Here is an 18,381-nt window from a genome sequence, read left to right as displayed (position 1 = left end):
GAAAGATGTTACCTATAAGGTGTGTCTCCTGCAGGAAGACAACATCTGGAGAAATACGTTTTAAATACTGCAGGACCACACCACGCTTAATCCTATCCCCCAGGCCGTTGACATTCCATGACAACACAATCAAATCCCTACCCCCCCATCATACGTAAAAACAATCGGTCGCCCCCCACCGAGCATCTTAAAAACAACAAAACAGTTGCGGGTTTGCCTTGCGGTGCTAACAAACAACACACCCCCCCCCACCCCCCGGTCCCAACAGAACTCCCCCCTCCCTGCACCCCTGCATGAGCCCAGATAGCCCCCCCAAAGTGCAGTGTGCCTGTCGCCCCATAGCTAAGTACTAACTAGTCCCCCCGAGGAGGAGGGAAGCCCCCAGCAGACCCCACCCGACCTCCATGGGAGGGGAACATACGAAAGCAATATATGGTAAAGGAACAATATCCAGAGCAAGGCCTATACAGTCACCCCTCAATTCTGATCCGGCGGGCCCTCCCCGCCAGCCGCGCCCCCCCACCCCGATCTCCAGGCAAAGTATCTAACCAGTCCCCAGCCACCTCGGGCCGGTCGAAGAAGTGCGTACGGCCATCCACCTCCACCCTCAGCTTAGCCGGAAAGAGCATTGAGTACTTGAGGTTTAGGTCCCTTAGGCGACGTTTAATACCAAGAAAGCTCTGTCGCTGCTTCTGGACCGCCGGAGTAAAGTCTGGGTAGAAGTGTACATCCATGTTATCCAGCCTGACCGGTCCCTGTTGCCTGGAGGTCTGGAGGATGGCGTCTCTGTCCCGGAAATTAAAAATCCGGGCAATAATAGGCCGCGGCGGTGCACCGGTCTTAGGGCGGCCCCCAGGGACCCGGTGGGCACGCTCCACCGCAAAAAGCTTACTCAGCCCCCGGGGCTGGAGATGGGTCAGGATCAGTTCTTCCACGAAGAGATCTGCCGCCTCCGCCTCTCGGCCCTCCGGCACACCAATAATGCGAACATTGTTCCTCCGGGCCCGACCCTCGGAATCCTCCAGTCGCCGGTCCATCAGGGCGCTCGCCTGGCCAAGCCGGCGCACCTCCTTCTGGAGGGCCACCACGTCCGTAGTGAGGCTCGTTGTGGTGTGGGCCAGGGAGTCAACTCGGTCGTTCGTTTTTGACAAGTCTGCCCTCACAAGGCCCACATCCACCAGGACCGAGTCAATTTTTTGCGCCAAGGTATCGAAACGCTGGTCCACTGAGGCCTTCATCTCTGCGATGGCGCCCATGACGTCCCGGAGGGTCAGATCCACCGGTTGGGCAGGCGCCTCCGTCGGGCCCACCAGGGATGACCGCGATGTCTCCGGAGAACCCTTCTGGAGCGTGTAGCGATCCATACTATTGGCCTGGTGCGCCGTGCCACGGCGGGTTGTCTTCATCTTCGCCCGGTCGCCATCTTGTTTGGTGGACATGCTGGCCCTTCCACCGTCGTGCCAAGATCTCCGAACGGGCCGCCACACCAAATCACGGGTGTCAGGGGGGGGGCGGGGGCGACCACCGGGCCGCGGGTCAACCCACCGCCGGCGGGTCAGCCGGGCACCTGGACGAGGCAACACCACCGCACCCCGCCCCGCAGCCCGACCCCGCCTGAGGCAAGGAGGGCGCAAAAGCGAAAGTGAAAGTGCGGGGTACGCGAGTCGCCCAGCCCCGCTCGCCGCTGTTATTCACTTCGTCCCCGGATCGCCCCACTACTCCAATCCGGGGGGCCGGCGAGGAGAAGGCCGCAACCTTCAATCGATGCTCCCACCGGTGTTCGGGGTCCGATTCGAGCCCAAAAAACGGGTGGCGCCTCAGCTCGGGTTCACCGACACAGTCCCCTCAACAAGGACAGGATATCGCCAGGATTAATTCAGGAGGTCGCGGAGGTCCTCGGGAGCCTCGCACCTACGCGGCCATCTTGGTTGCGCGCTAGGCTCCTCCCCCGTCTAAGAACAATCTTGAGAAAACACTGGCATGTGTTAACATCTGATCCAATAATTGACAACATAACACCAACTCGTAGCCAACACGTGTTTTGTCTTACGGTAACTCAACCGATGACTTCACCAGTGCCTAACAAAATTAATCCAGGTAAGTCTTCCAACAGTCCGAAACTGCACGGACGGGACCCACTTTGCCGCTTCACTAGGAATATATTGAGAAACAATTTGGTTATTTGGACTTGGATCATAGATATGGTCATGGACTAAAAGGCTGAGTTTTGAGAATAAGATATGGTGGCTTCTAGATAGTATCTGTACTTAGGAATGAAGGATACACACTACTTTATGATGGAAGACTTACCAGTATTAATTTTGTTAGGCCCTAATGAAGTCATCGGTTGAGGTACAGCAAGATGAAACATCTGTTGGATACAAGTTTGTGTTGTGCTTTTGCTGGATATATATGAAGCTCTGAAATAAAGAAAAAACGATGACAACTTTGCGTGGACTATCAAGTTTTGGATAAAATTTGGTGCTCAGGACTGTTTTGTTCATGATGTTTTTAGAACATCTTTGGCACTCGAATGATGAGGGCAAACAGCACAAGCAGGCCAGGCAGAGCAATCTGTGTTTGTTTCGCACTTAGGCAGGAGTGGACCTGTCCTGCTTTGGAACCAACTGCAGCTTGGAACCTTGCACTCCTTCAGAGGCTGGGTGGGAGGTCTGGATCAATTTCATCTTCTTTAAAACCATTCACTAGTCTAAATCTGTTTTTGTGGGCACCGGAGAGTACCCACCCTTCATCACTCAAGTGTTTGTACGCATGTTTGTTATCAGTTACCTATTTTGTTTGGCCCAATGTTGGGCATTCTTGGTCATTGTTTTACATTTAGGGAAAACTAGTACTAGAGGGGAAGTTATAAACCGGAAACTACTTGTTGCTTCGCACTTCCATCTTACCTAGAGTTTTATGAAAAGGTAGCCTGACATTTCACACAACTATCACACTATGGCCATTAACCATAGCACACTGAACACACAAATAATGTTTGAGGCCTTAATAACCCCTCCAAGTGATTGGGTATCCTGGGTAAACTGAAATTAGCAACAGTTTTTGTCTGCTTCCTTCAGTAGCAGGCCTAAAAAAATCATCAAACTGTTACTAGACCTTCAAGTCTAATGAGCTAAATAAGCTATTCAACCTAATTATAATGCTCTTGACCCACAAACTGGTTATAAATTATGCGGTCCTAGGCAAATAAATTAATTCACTGAGCCCCCATTTTCTTCTTTATCAAATATGAGAGCACCTACAAGTATGCAAGTTCAGCATATCTGCTGTACAAAAAACACTTATTTGCTCTAATAGACTAAACCTTTGCTCAATATATAATACTAATCTAGCCACTTATAGGAAAGACATGACAGCTGACTTGCCTCTTAGTTCATTAACTGCATTGTCATCAGGGGCGGGCAGGATTGTTTCCCAAATTATGTTTAAAAACTATCACTTCAAATAAATACATACCTGAAGCATGAAGTGGTAGCACACTTAGAGCCTCGATGCGGTTTGGACGTTGCGGTCCGAACCACAACTACTGCTGTGATCCAACTGATGCATTAGGATGCGTGCGGTCAGAGGCAGCAGTCAGAGGGACCAACCGACACCTTCTGATGGGCTCATGGAGCTCATTAATTGGATCGACAGCTCCTCATAATCCCTTAAGAATGGCATTTCCGCCGTAGAAATTAAGATGCCAGTTTCCATCAGCCTTTCCATGTTGGGCTTTCCGACATGGAAAGGCTGCCGGAAAGCAACATTGGGGGCCCCTTAACAGGGCCCCATTTCCCCCTGGCCGTGCGCATCTGGGCATGGGGGCCACCTATGGAGCCCCCTGAAAATCTGTGCCTGTCCAGGCCCAGCATAGCCCAGAAGAGGCTGGGACATCCCCTTCTAAGATCTGTCCTATAGTCTTGCAAGGTACTGGATGTTTATGAGTAGCTGGCGCTAAGAGAACATTGGTATCGTATTTGTACTCCTGCTCGAAAAAAAGTAGGCCTCTTGGTTTTCTCACCAATCCGGCCCGGGGGAAAAGAAAAGTTGCGTAGGCTGGTTCCGGAAAAGTGGGCGCCTAAACAAAAGGGGCTAAAAATGACCTGGAAGCACACATGGAGGAACTGTGTACCTGATAGAGTAGATAATCGTTTAGTTGAATGTGAAGAAATCTTAGATCCACCAAAGTCCACTGCCCACCTCAACCCCAAGACTCGCACATTACCAGCAACCTCTAGAACGCCTACACGCATTCCCCACATATTTAGGAAGTACAATGCACAAACTCTTAGGCTTGATTTTCCAAAATGAACCGACACCAAGGTGATTAGTCCGGCTACCTTGCTGACCCAAGGCTCCCCTAGTTTAGGCCTCACCTGCAGCAATAGATTTGCACCACTTTCAGCTATGGTAGATAACTCACAAGTTGGGAAGGATAGGGAGTGAGTGGGTGTGGGGGTCGATCAAATACCACCTAAGGGGCAATTTAAGCCTGACATTGATGTCCTTAGGATCGTTAATGTCCTGAGAGCAGAAATTAGGGCTTTGAACGCTATAATAGGTGAACTCAAAGGTCAGGTTAACATTCTCATTACAATAGACGGGAGTGCTAACCCTCAATTAAATCTCCTGGCCCCACCGCTTGGTAGTCCCTTTGTCAAGGATATACCTGCAGTCCCTGTAGGGTCTCGCCAGCTTCCGCCAAGAGCTAGCACTGAAAGTTCAAATCGCAGCTTTGCAGAAATAGATACTTCCAGTGATCCACTGACAAAGCCGGTGGAGCTACCGCATATACCTAAGGGCCCTCCTGAATAACATAAAATACCTTATAGTAGGTAACCCTTGCCAAGGAGTAACCCTAGACAGTATCTAGTGAGAGAGGTGAGCCAATTCCCCCAAGTTAGCAACAAAATTTATATGATCAACGTCCTGAAAACTCTCACTCAGAGGTATGAAGTCAAGGACTCTCTTAGGAATATAGCAATCCACTGGATAAGGCATGTGAGAGGCTGTAGGTCTGTGATCAGGGATGATATTGTGCAAGCTAGAAGGCATGCCTTCCCCAATGCCCCATAACAATTAGTAACCTCTCCATCGCTCCTCACCATGGCCAAGATTCGACTTTAGCCACAAATAATTGCAAACACCTGCTTCCTGGCTGCCCCAAAGCACACCAAAGAACCCTTCTCCTGCTGGAGTTGCAGCTTCACCAGCCTCCTAGGCGCCAAACCGCCCACTGTGACAGGACGCAACCACCTCAGATGCATACTACTGAACACTCGCTCCGCACGCAAACACGCCGTCGAACTGGGACCTGCTCGACATCCTCCCCCGACATCGCCTTCCTGATAGAGACCTGGATGAATGCCTCCTCAGCACCTGACATCGCCATAGCCGTCCCGGACGGCTACAAGATCACCCGCAGGGAACGCACCAACTGAGTAGGAGGTGGAATCGCCATCATCCACGAGAACACCATCAGGGTCTCGACCAGCACCGACAACACCCTCAGCACTGCCGAACACCTGCACTTCCAGATCCACCCGGATCCCAACACCACCCTCAGAGGAACTCTCGTCAACAGACCCTGGCCTCAGTTCAGCAACTCCATCGCCGACTTCGTCAGCACGCACGCCCTTGCCTCCACAGACTACATCCTCCTCGGAGACCTGAACTTCCACCTCGAGAACAACAACAACACCAACTCTACTACCCTGATTGACGACCTCGCCAACCTCGGTCTCAGACAGCTCGTCACAACACCCACCCACTCGCCGGCCACATGCTTGACCCCATCTTCTCCGCAAGCCCCCACGTCTCCTTCAGCAACACCAACAAACTCCAATGGACTGACCATCGATGCATCCACTTTACCTTCCGGAAACCCACCACGCACCACCGCACTCAACAGATCCCCTGCCGCAGCTGGAGCAAAATCACCGAAGACCAGCTAAACACCACCCTCGCCCGAAGGCCACCCACCGACCCCACTGACACCAACACTGCCGCACGCAACCTCAGGCGCTGGATCGACGACTGCACCAACACTCTCGCCCGATCAAAAAACACTCCAACAGACACACTAACAAGAAAGCCGGCTGGTTCACCATGGACCTCCAAGCTTCCAAGCAATCCTGTCGAAAACTAGAGAAGAAATGGCATTGCAAACAGACACCGGACAGCAACGCAGCTCTCAAGAATGCCATCTGCAGACACCATCGCCTCATCAAATCCGCCAAAAGGGCCTCCTTCAAGGACCGCCATGACAACAACGCACACAACAGCAAAGAGCTATTCCACATGATGAAGGAACTCTCCAACCCCAGCTCCAACACCAACGACATCCCACCATCGCAAGACCTGTGCGACTCCCTTGCCACCTTCTTCCATCGCAAGATCGCAGACATCCACGACAGCTTCAACAACCTGACCGCCCCGACAGCCACCGACCCCACCGACACCTCAGACCCCACGGCCACCACCCACATCAACCCCATTGCGCACCTGGACCAACATAAACGATGACGACACCATCAAAATCATGAACATCCTCCACTCTGACTCTCCGTCAGACCCATGCCCGCACCACATCTTCAAAAAAGCTAGCGCCACCATCGCACCCCATCTCCGCAACGCCATCAACATCTCCTTCGAGACCACAACCTTCCGGAGAGCTGGAAGCACACCGAGATCAACGCCTTACTCAGGAAACCCAAGGCGGATCCGAGGGACCTCAAGAACTTCCGGCCCATCTCCCTGCTCCTGTTCCCGGCAAAGATCATCGAGAAAACCGTCAAGCTGACCTGCTATCTTGAGGAGAACAACATCCTGGACCCGTCCCAGTCCGGGTTCCGCAGCAACCACAGCACTGAAACTGCCCTCATCGCAGCCACTGGAGGATTAATGGAGTACATAGCAAATCAGAGGGTGATTTTAGAACTGCATAAGTACTGCTTGGGTGATTGCAGGAGTACTAAGGGAATGCCCGAGTGATTGAAGGAGTGCAAAGGTAGTGCCTGGGTGATTTTATAAGTGCTTGAGTACTGACTGAGTACAAGGGTAATAACTATATGATAGAAGGAGTGCAAGGATAGTACCTGAGAGATTATATAGTAGATGGGTGATTGAAAGAGTGCATGGGTAATACCTGGCTGATTGCATGTCTGCATACGTAGTGCCTCGATGATTTCATGAGTACAGGGGTAATAACCTTGGTGATTGCATTAGTGCATTTGTACTGCCTGGATCATTGGAAGACTGAATGGGTAGTACTTGGGTGTTTTTATAACTGCATAAGTGTTGGGCCTAGCCAAATACAAAGCAGCACACTATTACATGACTCAACCATAAGTCTCTCCATATTGTTAAAAGCATGCATGCATACGTCTCTACCTTTTCAAATCATCATCATATCTAAAAGAAATATGTATACAATATTTCTGAAATATAGTGAAACCTATAAACTGATTGCATAACTCCATGCGTAGTACTTCGATGATTGTATAACTCAAAAGGTAATCGCTAGGTAATTGCAAGAGAAGATGGATAGTGACTGGCTAATTACATGAGTGCACACAAAGATTGAGTGCATGTATACGTGTATTAATAGCACCTGAAGGCATAGATAAGTCATGTAGTAGTACCTAAGTGAATAGATGACTGCAATAGTAGGACCTGGGTGATTGTATGACTGCAAGGGTAGTGTGTGGGTTATTACATGACTGCATAGGTAGGCACTGCATTATTCTATGGTTACAAAGGTATTACATAAGTAGTGCCTGGGTGATTCTATGACTACAGGGGTAATATATGGGGATTACCGGAGTACATAGGAAGTGAATGAGTTATTTTATAAGTGCATGAGTACTGCTACAGTGATTGCAGGAGTAATGAGCTAGTGCCTGAGTGAATAAAGAAGTGCGAAGGTACTGCCTGGGTGATTTCATAACAGTATAACTACTGGCTGAGTGGTTACATAGGTACAAGGATAGTGTCTACGTGATTGAAGGAGTGCAACATTTGTGCCTGACTGATTATATAAGTACATCAGTAGTGGCTACATGATTTAAAGAGTGCATAGGTAATACCTTGATGATTGCATGAGTGTATAGATATTGCCTGGATGTTTGCATGAGTGTAGGACTAATGACTGAGTGATTACACCAGTGTATATGTAGTGACTGGATCATTGGAAGACTGCATGGGCAGTACTTGGGTGTTTTTATAATTGCATAAGTGTTGGGCGTAGCTAAATATAAAGCAGCAGACTAATACATTATCATCATATCTAAAAGAAATATGTATACAAAACGTCTGGAATATAGTAAAACGTAAAACTGAAATATGTAATAGATCTGCCAGAGTGATTGCATAACTTCATGGGTAGTGTGAGAAGTTGGCCTGGTATATGATATCCACTAGTTAAATTGGGCACCTTGCGCCAATCAAAATGACCCTTATGATTTATGAGGTCAAAGATAACCTTTAGAAAGCAATCCTAGTGGTAGCTATGGAGAGCTGCTATCAGGCTTAATCTTGAAGGAATGTAAAGCAGCTTGTTTTTCCAGAACTTCACCTCCTGAATGACTAAATGAAGGAGAACCACACATTACTTATATAAAAATTATGTATTTATTAATATAACACTCTCTACTATCCTCTACATGAGGATAAAACACAAAGCACAAAATACAAGATCAATAGAACAGTTGTAGGTAGCACAATACACAGTGGGCTCCAGGGGGAGACCAAACCATATACTAAAATAGTGGTATAACAGTAACGACTGAGATCAAGACAAGGTCTAGAGCATGTAGAATCGCTGGGACCCCAAGCAACCACCCAAGGTGAGTAGACAGGGACCCCATGGAGGCCGGTTGCAGTGTGGGAACACGACCGGGGGCTCCGTACAATTCTATGGGGAAGTCGCGGTTACATTTTTAAAGTTTAAGGACCCTTCTAGGAGGACTTCGAGCGAACCCCTTGGAACTTAAGAGTTTGAAGAACCACCCCACCTGTGGATACTGAAGTACCCAAGTGACCTATCCCAGAGGAGCCGGGTGCATAGGTCTGAAGTGGCGTCGGAAACTGCCGTCATTCTCAATGCAGAGCTGCAAAGAAGAAGTACTGCTGCCGTGAAGGTGAAAAGGGTCCGGTGGAATCCAAGCCTGGATTCTGGGAGGAAGGAACCTGAAAGCTGAGGGGATAGAGTCTGGGTCACTTCAGAGTGACCAGGGGCTCAGAAGACGAATGCCCACCGATGTCGGGTGCTTCAGGAGCGAAGAAGGGATGCTTGAGTCTGCAGCCACGAGGACCAGGAGACATCAAGGACAACCAGGAGCCGGATGCAAGCTGTCCCACAAAGGATGTCGAGTGCTGAGGGGTCAGTATCCAACTGGAGCACCAACAAGCCTTGGCAAAAGTAACCCATGCAGGAAGGTCAAACAGGTTACTGTGTGGACCAGCAAGGTCCAGGGGACTCACCAAGCAATGGGGAGTCAGGGCACATCTGGAGCAATGAGGAAAGCCCAAGAGAAATCAAGATGGCCCTCAAAAGGACCCACAGGCCGAATGACCAGGAGTCGCAAGGGGACCTCGAGCAAGATTACAAAGCACCAAACCACGGAGCACTCTGTGTGAGGAGGCTGGAGTTCTTTGGTGCAAATACTGCTCAAGATCAGGACTACAAGGAATCCAATGTACAAATTCTGGAATTGCCAACAAACATATGTAACTGCAAATGGATGCGGTGCACAGGGGTTCAGGTTATGCAGTCCCCACGAGGGATACTGGCCTCAAATTTGGTGAGAGGGCAGATCTATGTCAGAGACCTTCAGAAACCCACCTCCTGTGTTCCTGAAATCTTTAGAGTCTGCAGGAGCTCAGGAGCAGCAGACCAGTCAGTTGCGGTTAGGTGCCTAGGAATGCAGGGGAGTGATTCCTTCACTCCATGGGAGATTCTTCAGTTGTCTTTAGTGCACCATAGGTTCTGCACAGAGCCTGTATGGAGCAAAGGCACAAACTAAGCTTCGGACGGAAAGGGGGATGAAGTCGAGCCCAGTCGAGGTCCAGCGAAGTCCAGAGTGTCCAGACAGTCAAAGGTCAGTGGTTTCTTCTCTTAGAATCTTGTCCATATAAAATCTAAAGTCTTACAGCCAGGGAAGCCCTATTGTACCCACGGGAGAGGGTTGGACAGATTCAGGGGACCCTCCTAGGGGAGGGGCGGGACAGAGAGGGGGGTTACCCCCATGTCCTTTGTCCAGTTTTGTGCCTGGTTTGAGCTGGACTATGCACAGGGACACCAAATGTGCCCCTAGTGCAGACTTTTAGGCACTCTCAGAGTGCACCCACCCAGCCCCAGTACACTAAACCCTGTCTGGGAGGTGGTCACACCTTCCTGTGACAGGATGTCTATTGTGCTGCCTTCCTCTGCTCGAGTTTGGCTCAGCAGCAGGAGGGCAGAAATGTGTCTCTGGTCGGCAGCATCCTTTTGTGCTGTCCGGGTAGAGAAGGCTGGCACCGGTTCGACCAGTGACCCCAGGAAGCTCGCTTCAGAAGGGTGGAATCATACCTCCCACACCAGTTACTGGTATGCAGGTATGATTCCAAGGTGTTTGATACCAAACATAATATGTTTCTGTGCAGCCATTTTCGAGATAGCATTTACCGTGAGGTTAAAATGCACCTCTACCTTTATGTTCGGCTGAGTCACAGACAACCCGGGGGAATGGTCTCTGTAGGCTGCAGAGAGGCTCTGCTCATTCAGGAGCACCCTCTCACATAAAACCCAGCACCCTGCCTTCAGGATTGTTAAGGCCTGCTACAGGGCTGACTTCTAAGTTTTAAGTGTAGTGACCAATAGATATAGTGAACCTAAATCTAAAGTAAGTGGTGCAAGCACCAGCTTACACAGGTTGCAGTAGCAGACCTGTAGTACCTTTTGCATGACCTCTCATGGGTGGCATAATACATGCTTCAGCCCTTGGGAGGCCTCTGGGGTACCTATGCCCTGGGTACATGGGTACCATATACTAGGGACTGATAAGGTATCCAATCTGGAGTGTACCAAAGTACATGTATGTAAATTTAAGGGAGAAAGCAGATAGAATGGGGTCCTTATTAGCAGTATCCCAGTATGACTAGTCAAAAACAGTGAGACATCAAGCAAAAAGTGGGGGTAACCACACAAAGCAGATCCTACTTTCCTACACAACCCACCCCAAATGAAAGGACATGAGACTAAACTAGACCAGTTGAGTCTTCATTTTCTAAGTGGAAATATCTGGTCAGTCCAGCTGCATTGGCATAGTTACTCCTAGGTCTATGTTCCACTGTATAGTCCATCCCCTGTAGGGAAATGGACCACATCAAAAGTTTGGGGTTTTCACCCTTCATCTGTTTTAGCCATAAGAGGGGCTTATGGACTGTCTGAAAATGAAGTGAGTGCCAAACAAGTATGGCCTCAACTTCTTCAGATCCCAAACCACAGCAAAGGCTTCCCTCTCAATAGCTGACCAACGTTTCTCTCTGGGGGTCAGCCTTCTGCTTATAAAAGCTACTGGCTGATCCTGACCCTCTTCATTCAGTTGTGATAACACAGCCCCTACCCCCAACTCAGATGCATCAGTTTGAACAATGAATTGTTTGGAATAGTCAGGACTTTGCAGATTTGGAGCAGTGCACATGGCCTGCTTCAGGTCATCAAATGCCTTTTGACAGCTAACTGTCCACTGAATTGTTGTAGGCATTTTCTTAGAGGTCAGATCATGCAAAGGGGTCACTATGAATCCATATCCTTTGACAAACCTCCTGTAGTACCCAGCCAGGCCCAAGAAAGCTCTGACCTGAGTCTGGGTAGTGGGAGAAACCCAGTCCATGATGGTAAGGATTTTGCTCTGCAATGGTTGAACCTGACCTCCACCAACAAGGTGGCCCAGGTACACAACCTTACTCGGCCCTATCTGGCACTTGGTGGCCCTTGATAGTGAGGCCTCCGTTTTGCAGGGCCTCCAGAACATTTCTCAGGTGGACCAGGTGACCCTCCCAGGTGGAACTAAGGACAGCAATATCATCGAGATAAGCTGCACTATAGTCTTCCAGGCCTGTGAGATCTTTATTCACCAACCTTTAAAATGTGACAGGTGCATTCTTCAAACCAAAAGGCATTACAATAAATGAATAGTGCCCACTAGGGGTTGAGAATGCTGTTTTGGGTTTGGCATCCTCAGCTAGTCTGATTTGCCAATAGCCAGCAGTGAGGTCAAATGTACTCAAAAGCTTGGCTGAGGTCAAACTGTCAATAAGTTCATCTGCCCTAGGAATAGGATGAGCATCAGCCCAAGTGACGGCATCGAGCCCCCTGTAGTCTGCACAAAACCTCATCTCTCTCTTACCACCCTGTGTGTGAGGGTTGGGTACTAGGACTACTGGACTAGCCCAAGGGCTATCCGAGGGTTCAATGACTCCCAATTCCAGCATCTTTTGGACCTCAGTCCTGATGCAGTCCCTGACGTGGTCAGGTTGCCTGTAAATCTTGCTGGCAGACTTTCACTTGTGTCCACTTCATGGGTACACCAAGTGGTATGACTAGGAGGCAGGGAAAACATATGTCTATGCTGTTTGAGGACCTTCCTGCAATCAGTCTGTTGCTGTTCAGTGAGGCTGCCTGCTAAGGCTACACCATCAACTGGATCATCATCAGGGTTCTGTGAAAGGAGGTCAGGGAGTGGGTCACTCTCTTCCTCCTGTCCCTCCTCAGTAGCCATGAGCAAGCTCATGTCTCCCCTGGCAACATTTGGCTTGAGCACCCTGTGGGTGCTCTTGGGAGTTCCAAGGACTACCAGGTAGGTGACCTCTCCCTTCTGCTCAAGCATGGTATTTATTTATTTATTTGTAAGTTTATACCGCGCTAGAATCAACTCCCAGAAGAGTATCTCCGCGCCCTTAAGCACCATCAGCCTCAAAAACAAATAACAGCCGTGTCGAATGAAACAAAGAGAAGATATCCTAATCTTGGATTTGAAAGAGGAAAGTTTTCAGATGTTTCCTAAAAGGAAAATGTTCTCTATGCAATCTGATATCCATGGGAAGGCTATTCCACAGCGTAGGACCTGCCACAGATAAAGCTCTAGACCCTTGTCTTGCTTTCCTAGCTCTGGGGACACATAACAGAGCCCGCTCCCCAGATCTCAGGGAGCGTGTGGGTACATATGGAATGAACTTATTGGCCAGATAGGCCGGGCCAGTTCCCCTCAAGCATTTATGTATGATGCAGCATATTTTAAACTTAACCCTCTGTTTCACTGGTAGCCAGTGGAGTTTGATCAACAAAGGTTTGGAGGATGTTCGGGGGGGTGCGTTAAGTACAAGGCGAGCAGCAGTGTTCTGAACCACCTGCAGTCTTGAGATGACTCCTTCGTTGGCAGATAGTAACAAGCCGTTACAATAATCTAGTCTGCTCAACACTAACGCTTGCACCAAGGTCTTTCGTGTAGCATCTGGGAGTGGGAGGGTATGGGGCCCACTCCACTTGTCCTGGAGAGCTGCTGGGGCCACAGGCTACAAAGCACCCATATCTTCTGTCCTGGCTGGTACACAGTCAACATAGCCTTTTGGTCATGCCAAGCTTTCCTTAATTCTTGGCTAGCCTCAAGGTTTTTAGATGCCTTCTTCATGTATTCAGCCATCCTAGAGCGGAGACCAAGTACATAGTCTACTGTGTCTCCCATCCCTCCTTCACTAGACTCAAAGGACCCCTAACTGTATGTCCAAACAGAAGTTCAAAGGGCTGTAGCCAACCCCCTTCTTAGGAACCTTTCTGTAGGCAAAGAGAAGGCAGGGCAACAGGAGATCCCATTTTCTCCTAAGCTTTTCTGGGAGGTCCATTATCATTACCTTCAGGGTTTTGTTGAATCTTTCAACTAACCCATTGCATTGTAGGTGATAGGGTGTGGTGAATTTGTAATTCACTCCACACTCCTTCCACATAGCTGTTATATAACTTGACATGAAGATTGCAACCCTGTCAGTTAAGACCTCCTTAGGGCAACCCACTCTGGAAAGAATTCCCAGGAGGGCCCTGGCCACCATAGGAGCTGTGGTGGTCATAAGGGGTATGGCTTCTGGGGACCTAGTGGCATGGTCCACCACCACTAGAATATATCTGTGCCCAGATGCAGTTGGAGGATCCATGGGACCAATTATGTCAATCCCAACCCTCTCAAAGGGAACCCCCACCACATGTAGTGGTGTCAGGGTGGCCTTTGTGGTACCACCTGCCTTACTACTGGCTTGCCAGGTGGTACAGGAGTGACAAAACTCCTTTGTGTCCTCTGACATGTGAGGCCAGTGAAAGTGAGGGACAAGCCTGTCCCAAGTCTTACTTTAGCCTAGGTATCCTGCTAAAGGGATGTCATGTGCCAGTGTCAGTAGGAAGCCCCTAACCTTCAGAGGTATGACCAACCTCCTGGTAGCACCAGGCTTGGGGTCTCTACCCTCTGAGTAAAGGTGTCCGTCATCCCAGTGGAATCTGTGGGACCCACTTGCACTCCCAGCAGCCTCAGCAGCAGCTTGCTCTATGAGGGGTTCAAGAGAGGGGAGCTCCTGATTCAGCTCTGCCCTGGAAGGGCCCCCTGTCCAAGAACTCAACCCGATCCGGCTCACGTTCCTCTGAGACAGTTCCTTCACAGGGACTGGAATCACCTTCCTCTGAAGGCAAATCCTCACTCTGAGTCTGGGGGGAAGAAACTACCTTACCCCTACTGCTCCTTCTATTGGAAGGCACCTAGTCCATTTTTCCAGGATTCAGGGCCTGTTCATTGAAATACATTTTTGCCTGTGACCTGGTCACAGCAAACACATCTGCAGAGATGTCCAACATTGCTGCATGTGTCCTGAGTTCCACTTCAGCCCAGGACGAAGTTTCCAAATCATTGCCCAACAAGCATTCCACAGGGAGGTCTGAGCTAACCACAAGCTTCTTTGGGCCAGTTACCCCTCCCCAGCTAAAATTAACAACTGCCAAGGAATGATCTGTCTTGACATTGTTTGCATTGATCACTTGGTACACCTAACCAAGCATGATCTGGTCAGGGCTCACAAGGTCCTTAATCACCATTGTGACACTGGCTCCTTTGTCCCTATATACCATGGCCTCCTTACCATTGATTAAGGGCTGTTGTCTGTATTTGCCCAGATTACTGGGACTGATAAATAGGGAGGCAATATCCATGCTTCCATCACAGACTAAAACAGACTGAGCTGGAGTCCTGACTAGGCCAGAACCCATCTCAGATCCCAGGGTTAACTAAACTATACCCTTGTTCCCTGTACCACCACTTGGAGCTGAACTGGGGGGAACAGTTGCCTTAGGGGCAGTTGTGGTTGTAGGAGGATCCTTGGCTTTGGCACAATTTCAGGGGACCCTCCTAGGGGAGGGGCAGGACAGAGGGGTGGTTACACCTATGTCTTTTGTCCAGTTTCATGTGCCAGAGCATGAGCCAATGGCTCCCAGAACTGGTATGAGCTGGACTATGCACAGGGACTCCAAATGTGCCCCAAGTGCAGACTTTCAGAGTGCACCAACCCAGCCCCAATACACTTCACCCTGTCTGGGAGGTGGTCAGGTGACAGGTTGCCTATTGTGCTGCCTTTCTCTGCTCGAACTTGGCTCAGCAGCATGAGGGCAGCAATGTGTCTCTGGTCGGCGGCATCCATCCTGTGCTGTCTGTGTCGAGAAGGCTGGCACTGGTAAGACCAGAGACCCCACTAAGTTCGCTTCAGAAGGGTGGAATCATACCTCCCACACCAGTTACTGGTGTGAAGGTATGATTCCTTATATACCCATAAAACCAATTACAGTACACCGATTCATTAATTCATAAAGAGGAAGGCAGAGTGTTAAATTTATCTTTGAAAACAAGGAGACGGGCTCTACAAATCCACAGGGACAGAGCTCTTAACTTGAACGTTAAAACCAGAATTTTCCCTCTGGAACTCCTTTCACACACTTGGTCATTCACTCCTCACTCAGGCCAATCACCATCTGATGTATCAATGTTTCCTCAAGATTAAACTAAGAAACTCTAATAAGAGTATATAAGCACTATTGTCCGTATTTAATAGATCAGAAACTCAAATAGATAAAAATGTACAGTACAGAGACAAATCATCACAAATAATTAGACATCACACATAATTAGGCATATTAAATATCAACAAACCCAATCATATATACAGATACACACATTTTTTAAAACCATTAAAAACCTAGATTCTCCTATACACATTAATTGCAAAATAAACCACCCCACTGGCAGGAAATTACCAGACAATAGAATTTGTCATGCAACTGTTAATTTTAACACTAATGTAAATAGCACACAGTAGTTCTTGCTGTCCCTTTTCAAATTTAACATAAATTTGCTGCGTCGAAACACCTATCATGAAAAAAATATAAAATAAACATCCGTTCAATTAAAACCAATTTCATTGTGTTGCATGACATTGTTAAAAAATAATGTATATTTCTCGATTTCATCACACATAGTATCTATGAGGAATTTACACCCTATCTTATTCATTATTTGAGCTCTATATACACATGCTAAAGTGCTATATGAAAAGAATACATCAGTGATTATTTTAGCTTTACAACAATACCTCAGTTTGTAATCCTGTAAGTACACACTTGTTTGAGGCTTCCTATAAATCAAGAGTACCCCCACGGATACTATCAGAATTTTGACCATGTATTCATTCTCTCATCATGCACACTCTTATCCAGTTCCCTATTTGTTCTTAGCTAAACATTCTTGGAAATGCATCACTACACTCACCGATGCCGTAGCACTCGGGAAGGAACAGCTTCTCTGTGCAATTTTGAGATACACACTTCAGTAATGTGGATCCAGATTCTATAAATATAGATAAAAACACGGCATAATTGTTCAATGTTCTGTTCTATGATAGTGGGAAAATCTCACACTTTTTATTATTCATAAATAGATACCTTTATTCTATCCTTAGTCTCCTATTTTCTTTATACCTTCATGCATGTTATTCTTTGTTTTTTATTAGATATAGCGAGTAGTGCGATTATTGTGCATACAGCTTCGATTAAATTACCCCCTGTATCAAGGTGAAAAAAAGCAATACAACGTTTTTGTACCAAATGGTTTATCATTCTGTAACATATATTTCTACATGGTTCTGTTCTTGTCCATTCCCTTATCGAGTATTTTTAAGATAACACTATACTTCTCTAAATTTTAGATGCAATAGTGGTAAGTAACATCTTGTGTTTCCATGGTTATAGTTTCATTTAGTTAAACAGGGACATTTTTCCATTTTGTAAGACCCCTCTGCCCCTACCGCTATTTGATTAACCAACAGTAAGTTTGTTTCTCACCTTCTATGTAGGCGAGTGAGAAACTTCTTCCAACCTGACTCCTGGAGTGTGTCAATATGTAAGGCTGCAAAGAGATGTATGACAACATGGTAAAAAAGGGGGGTTTATATATCGCCCCCTTTCCCTAAGAGCATAACCATGTAGCCCTAGATCACGTCTTAATTTTGAATTTTAAAAGCCTCTCTATTATATTAGAAATAATGTGTCTCATTCTGATATTTAACCAGTAGTTCAGCTTAATGATGGCAAACCGCTTAAACTTATTTAGGATTTAAGAAGCATTGTTTCTCATTTAAAACATAACCTGTAGGTCAGATTAGTTGTAGCAACCCACTCTATTCGTCAAATCGCCTTACCTTGATAAATCCTTTTCCTGTTTCTTTCAGGGTCTCTCCTTGGTCCCGTTTCACAAATAAATGAAACTGGCCTTGGATTCTGTTGCTTATATAGCGTCCTGACCTTACTCCATCTAACATTGCTTGCACCTGTGATCCGGCGCCTGATGATGACAGCTAAGACTCTGTTACTAGAACAGCCATCTTAGAATGGCTGGTGAGTGCAATATCCCATATGTCTTATCTCTTTATGACCACCATATAGACTCTACGTAAGTGTTCCCCCTCTGAGAATATTTCTCTATTTACATTTTACGTTCACAGTCCTAGTGTGTAAAAAATATACATCTGTACTCTGGGGCCCGTCAATTAAATATCGATCCCTCAGTGAATCCATTATCTAATATTGCTTGCACCTGTGATCCGGCACCTGATGATGACAACTAAGACTCTGTTACTAGAACCGCAATCTTGGAATGGCCGGTGAGTGCAATATCCCATATGTCTTATCTATTTAGGACGACCATTAAGGACCATTTAGGACCGCCATATGGCTCATCCTTACACTCTCTGTAATTGTTAGTTCATATCTAAGGTCCCATGTAAACGGATCCGCCATCTTAGATTAGTGAATCG

The 18,381-nt window shown here is 47.6% G+C and overlaps 1 protein-coding gene across 4 annotated transcripts in view; it reads right to left on the bottom strand.

Moving 5' to 3' along the window:
• LOC146811957 (uncharacterized) overlaps positions 1-18,381 on the bottom strand; it is a 1,438,216-nt gene that overhangs the window by 460,149 nt on the left and 959,686 nt on the right. The window contains exon 12 of one of the 4 annotated variants that reach the window (XM_085618932.1): positions 16,839-16,916. The exons of 2 other annotated variants lie outside the window; for them this stretch is intronic. In XM_085618932.1, the coding sequence (XP_085475058.1) occupies positions 16,839-16,916 (78 nt within the window). Of the gene's footprint in view, positions 1-2,334; positions 2,421-16,838; positions 16,917-18,381 lie in introns of those variants that run through there. One more of the 4 variants, XM_085618933.1, reaches the window with a different exon arrangement.

The sequence above is a fragment of the Triturus cristatus genome, chromosome 7 (assembly GCF_964204655.1).
Source record: "Triturus cristatus chromosome 7, aTriCri1.1, whole genome shotgun sequence".
NCBI lineage: Eukaryota > Metazoa > Chordata > Amphibia > Caudata > Salamandridae > Triturus > Triturus cristatus.
Note: the sequence above shows the minus strand (reverse complement) of the source record. Positions and strands in the feature narration are given on the sequence as shown.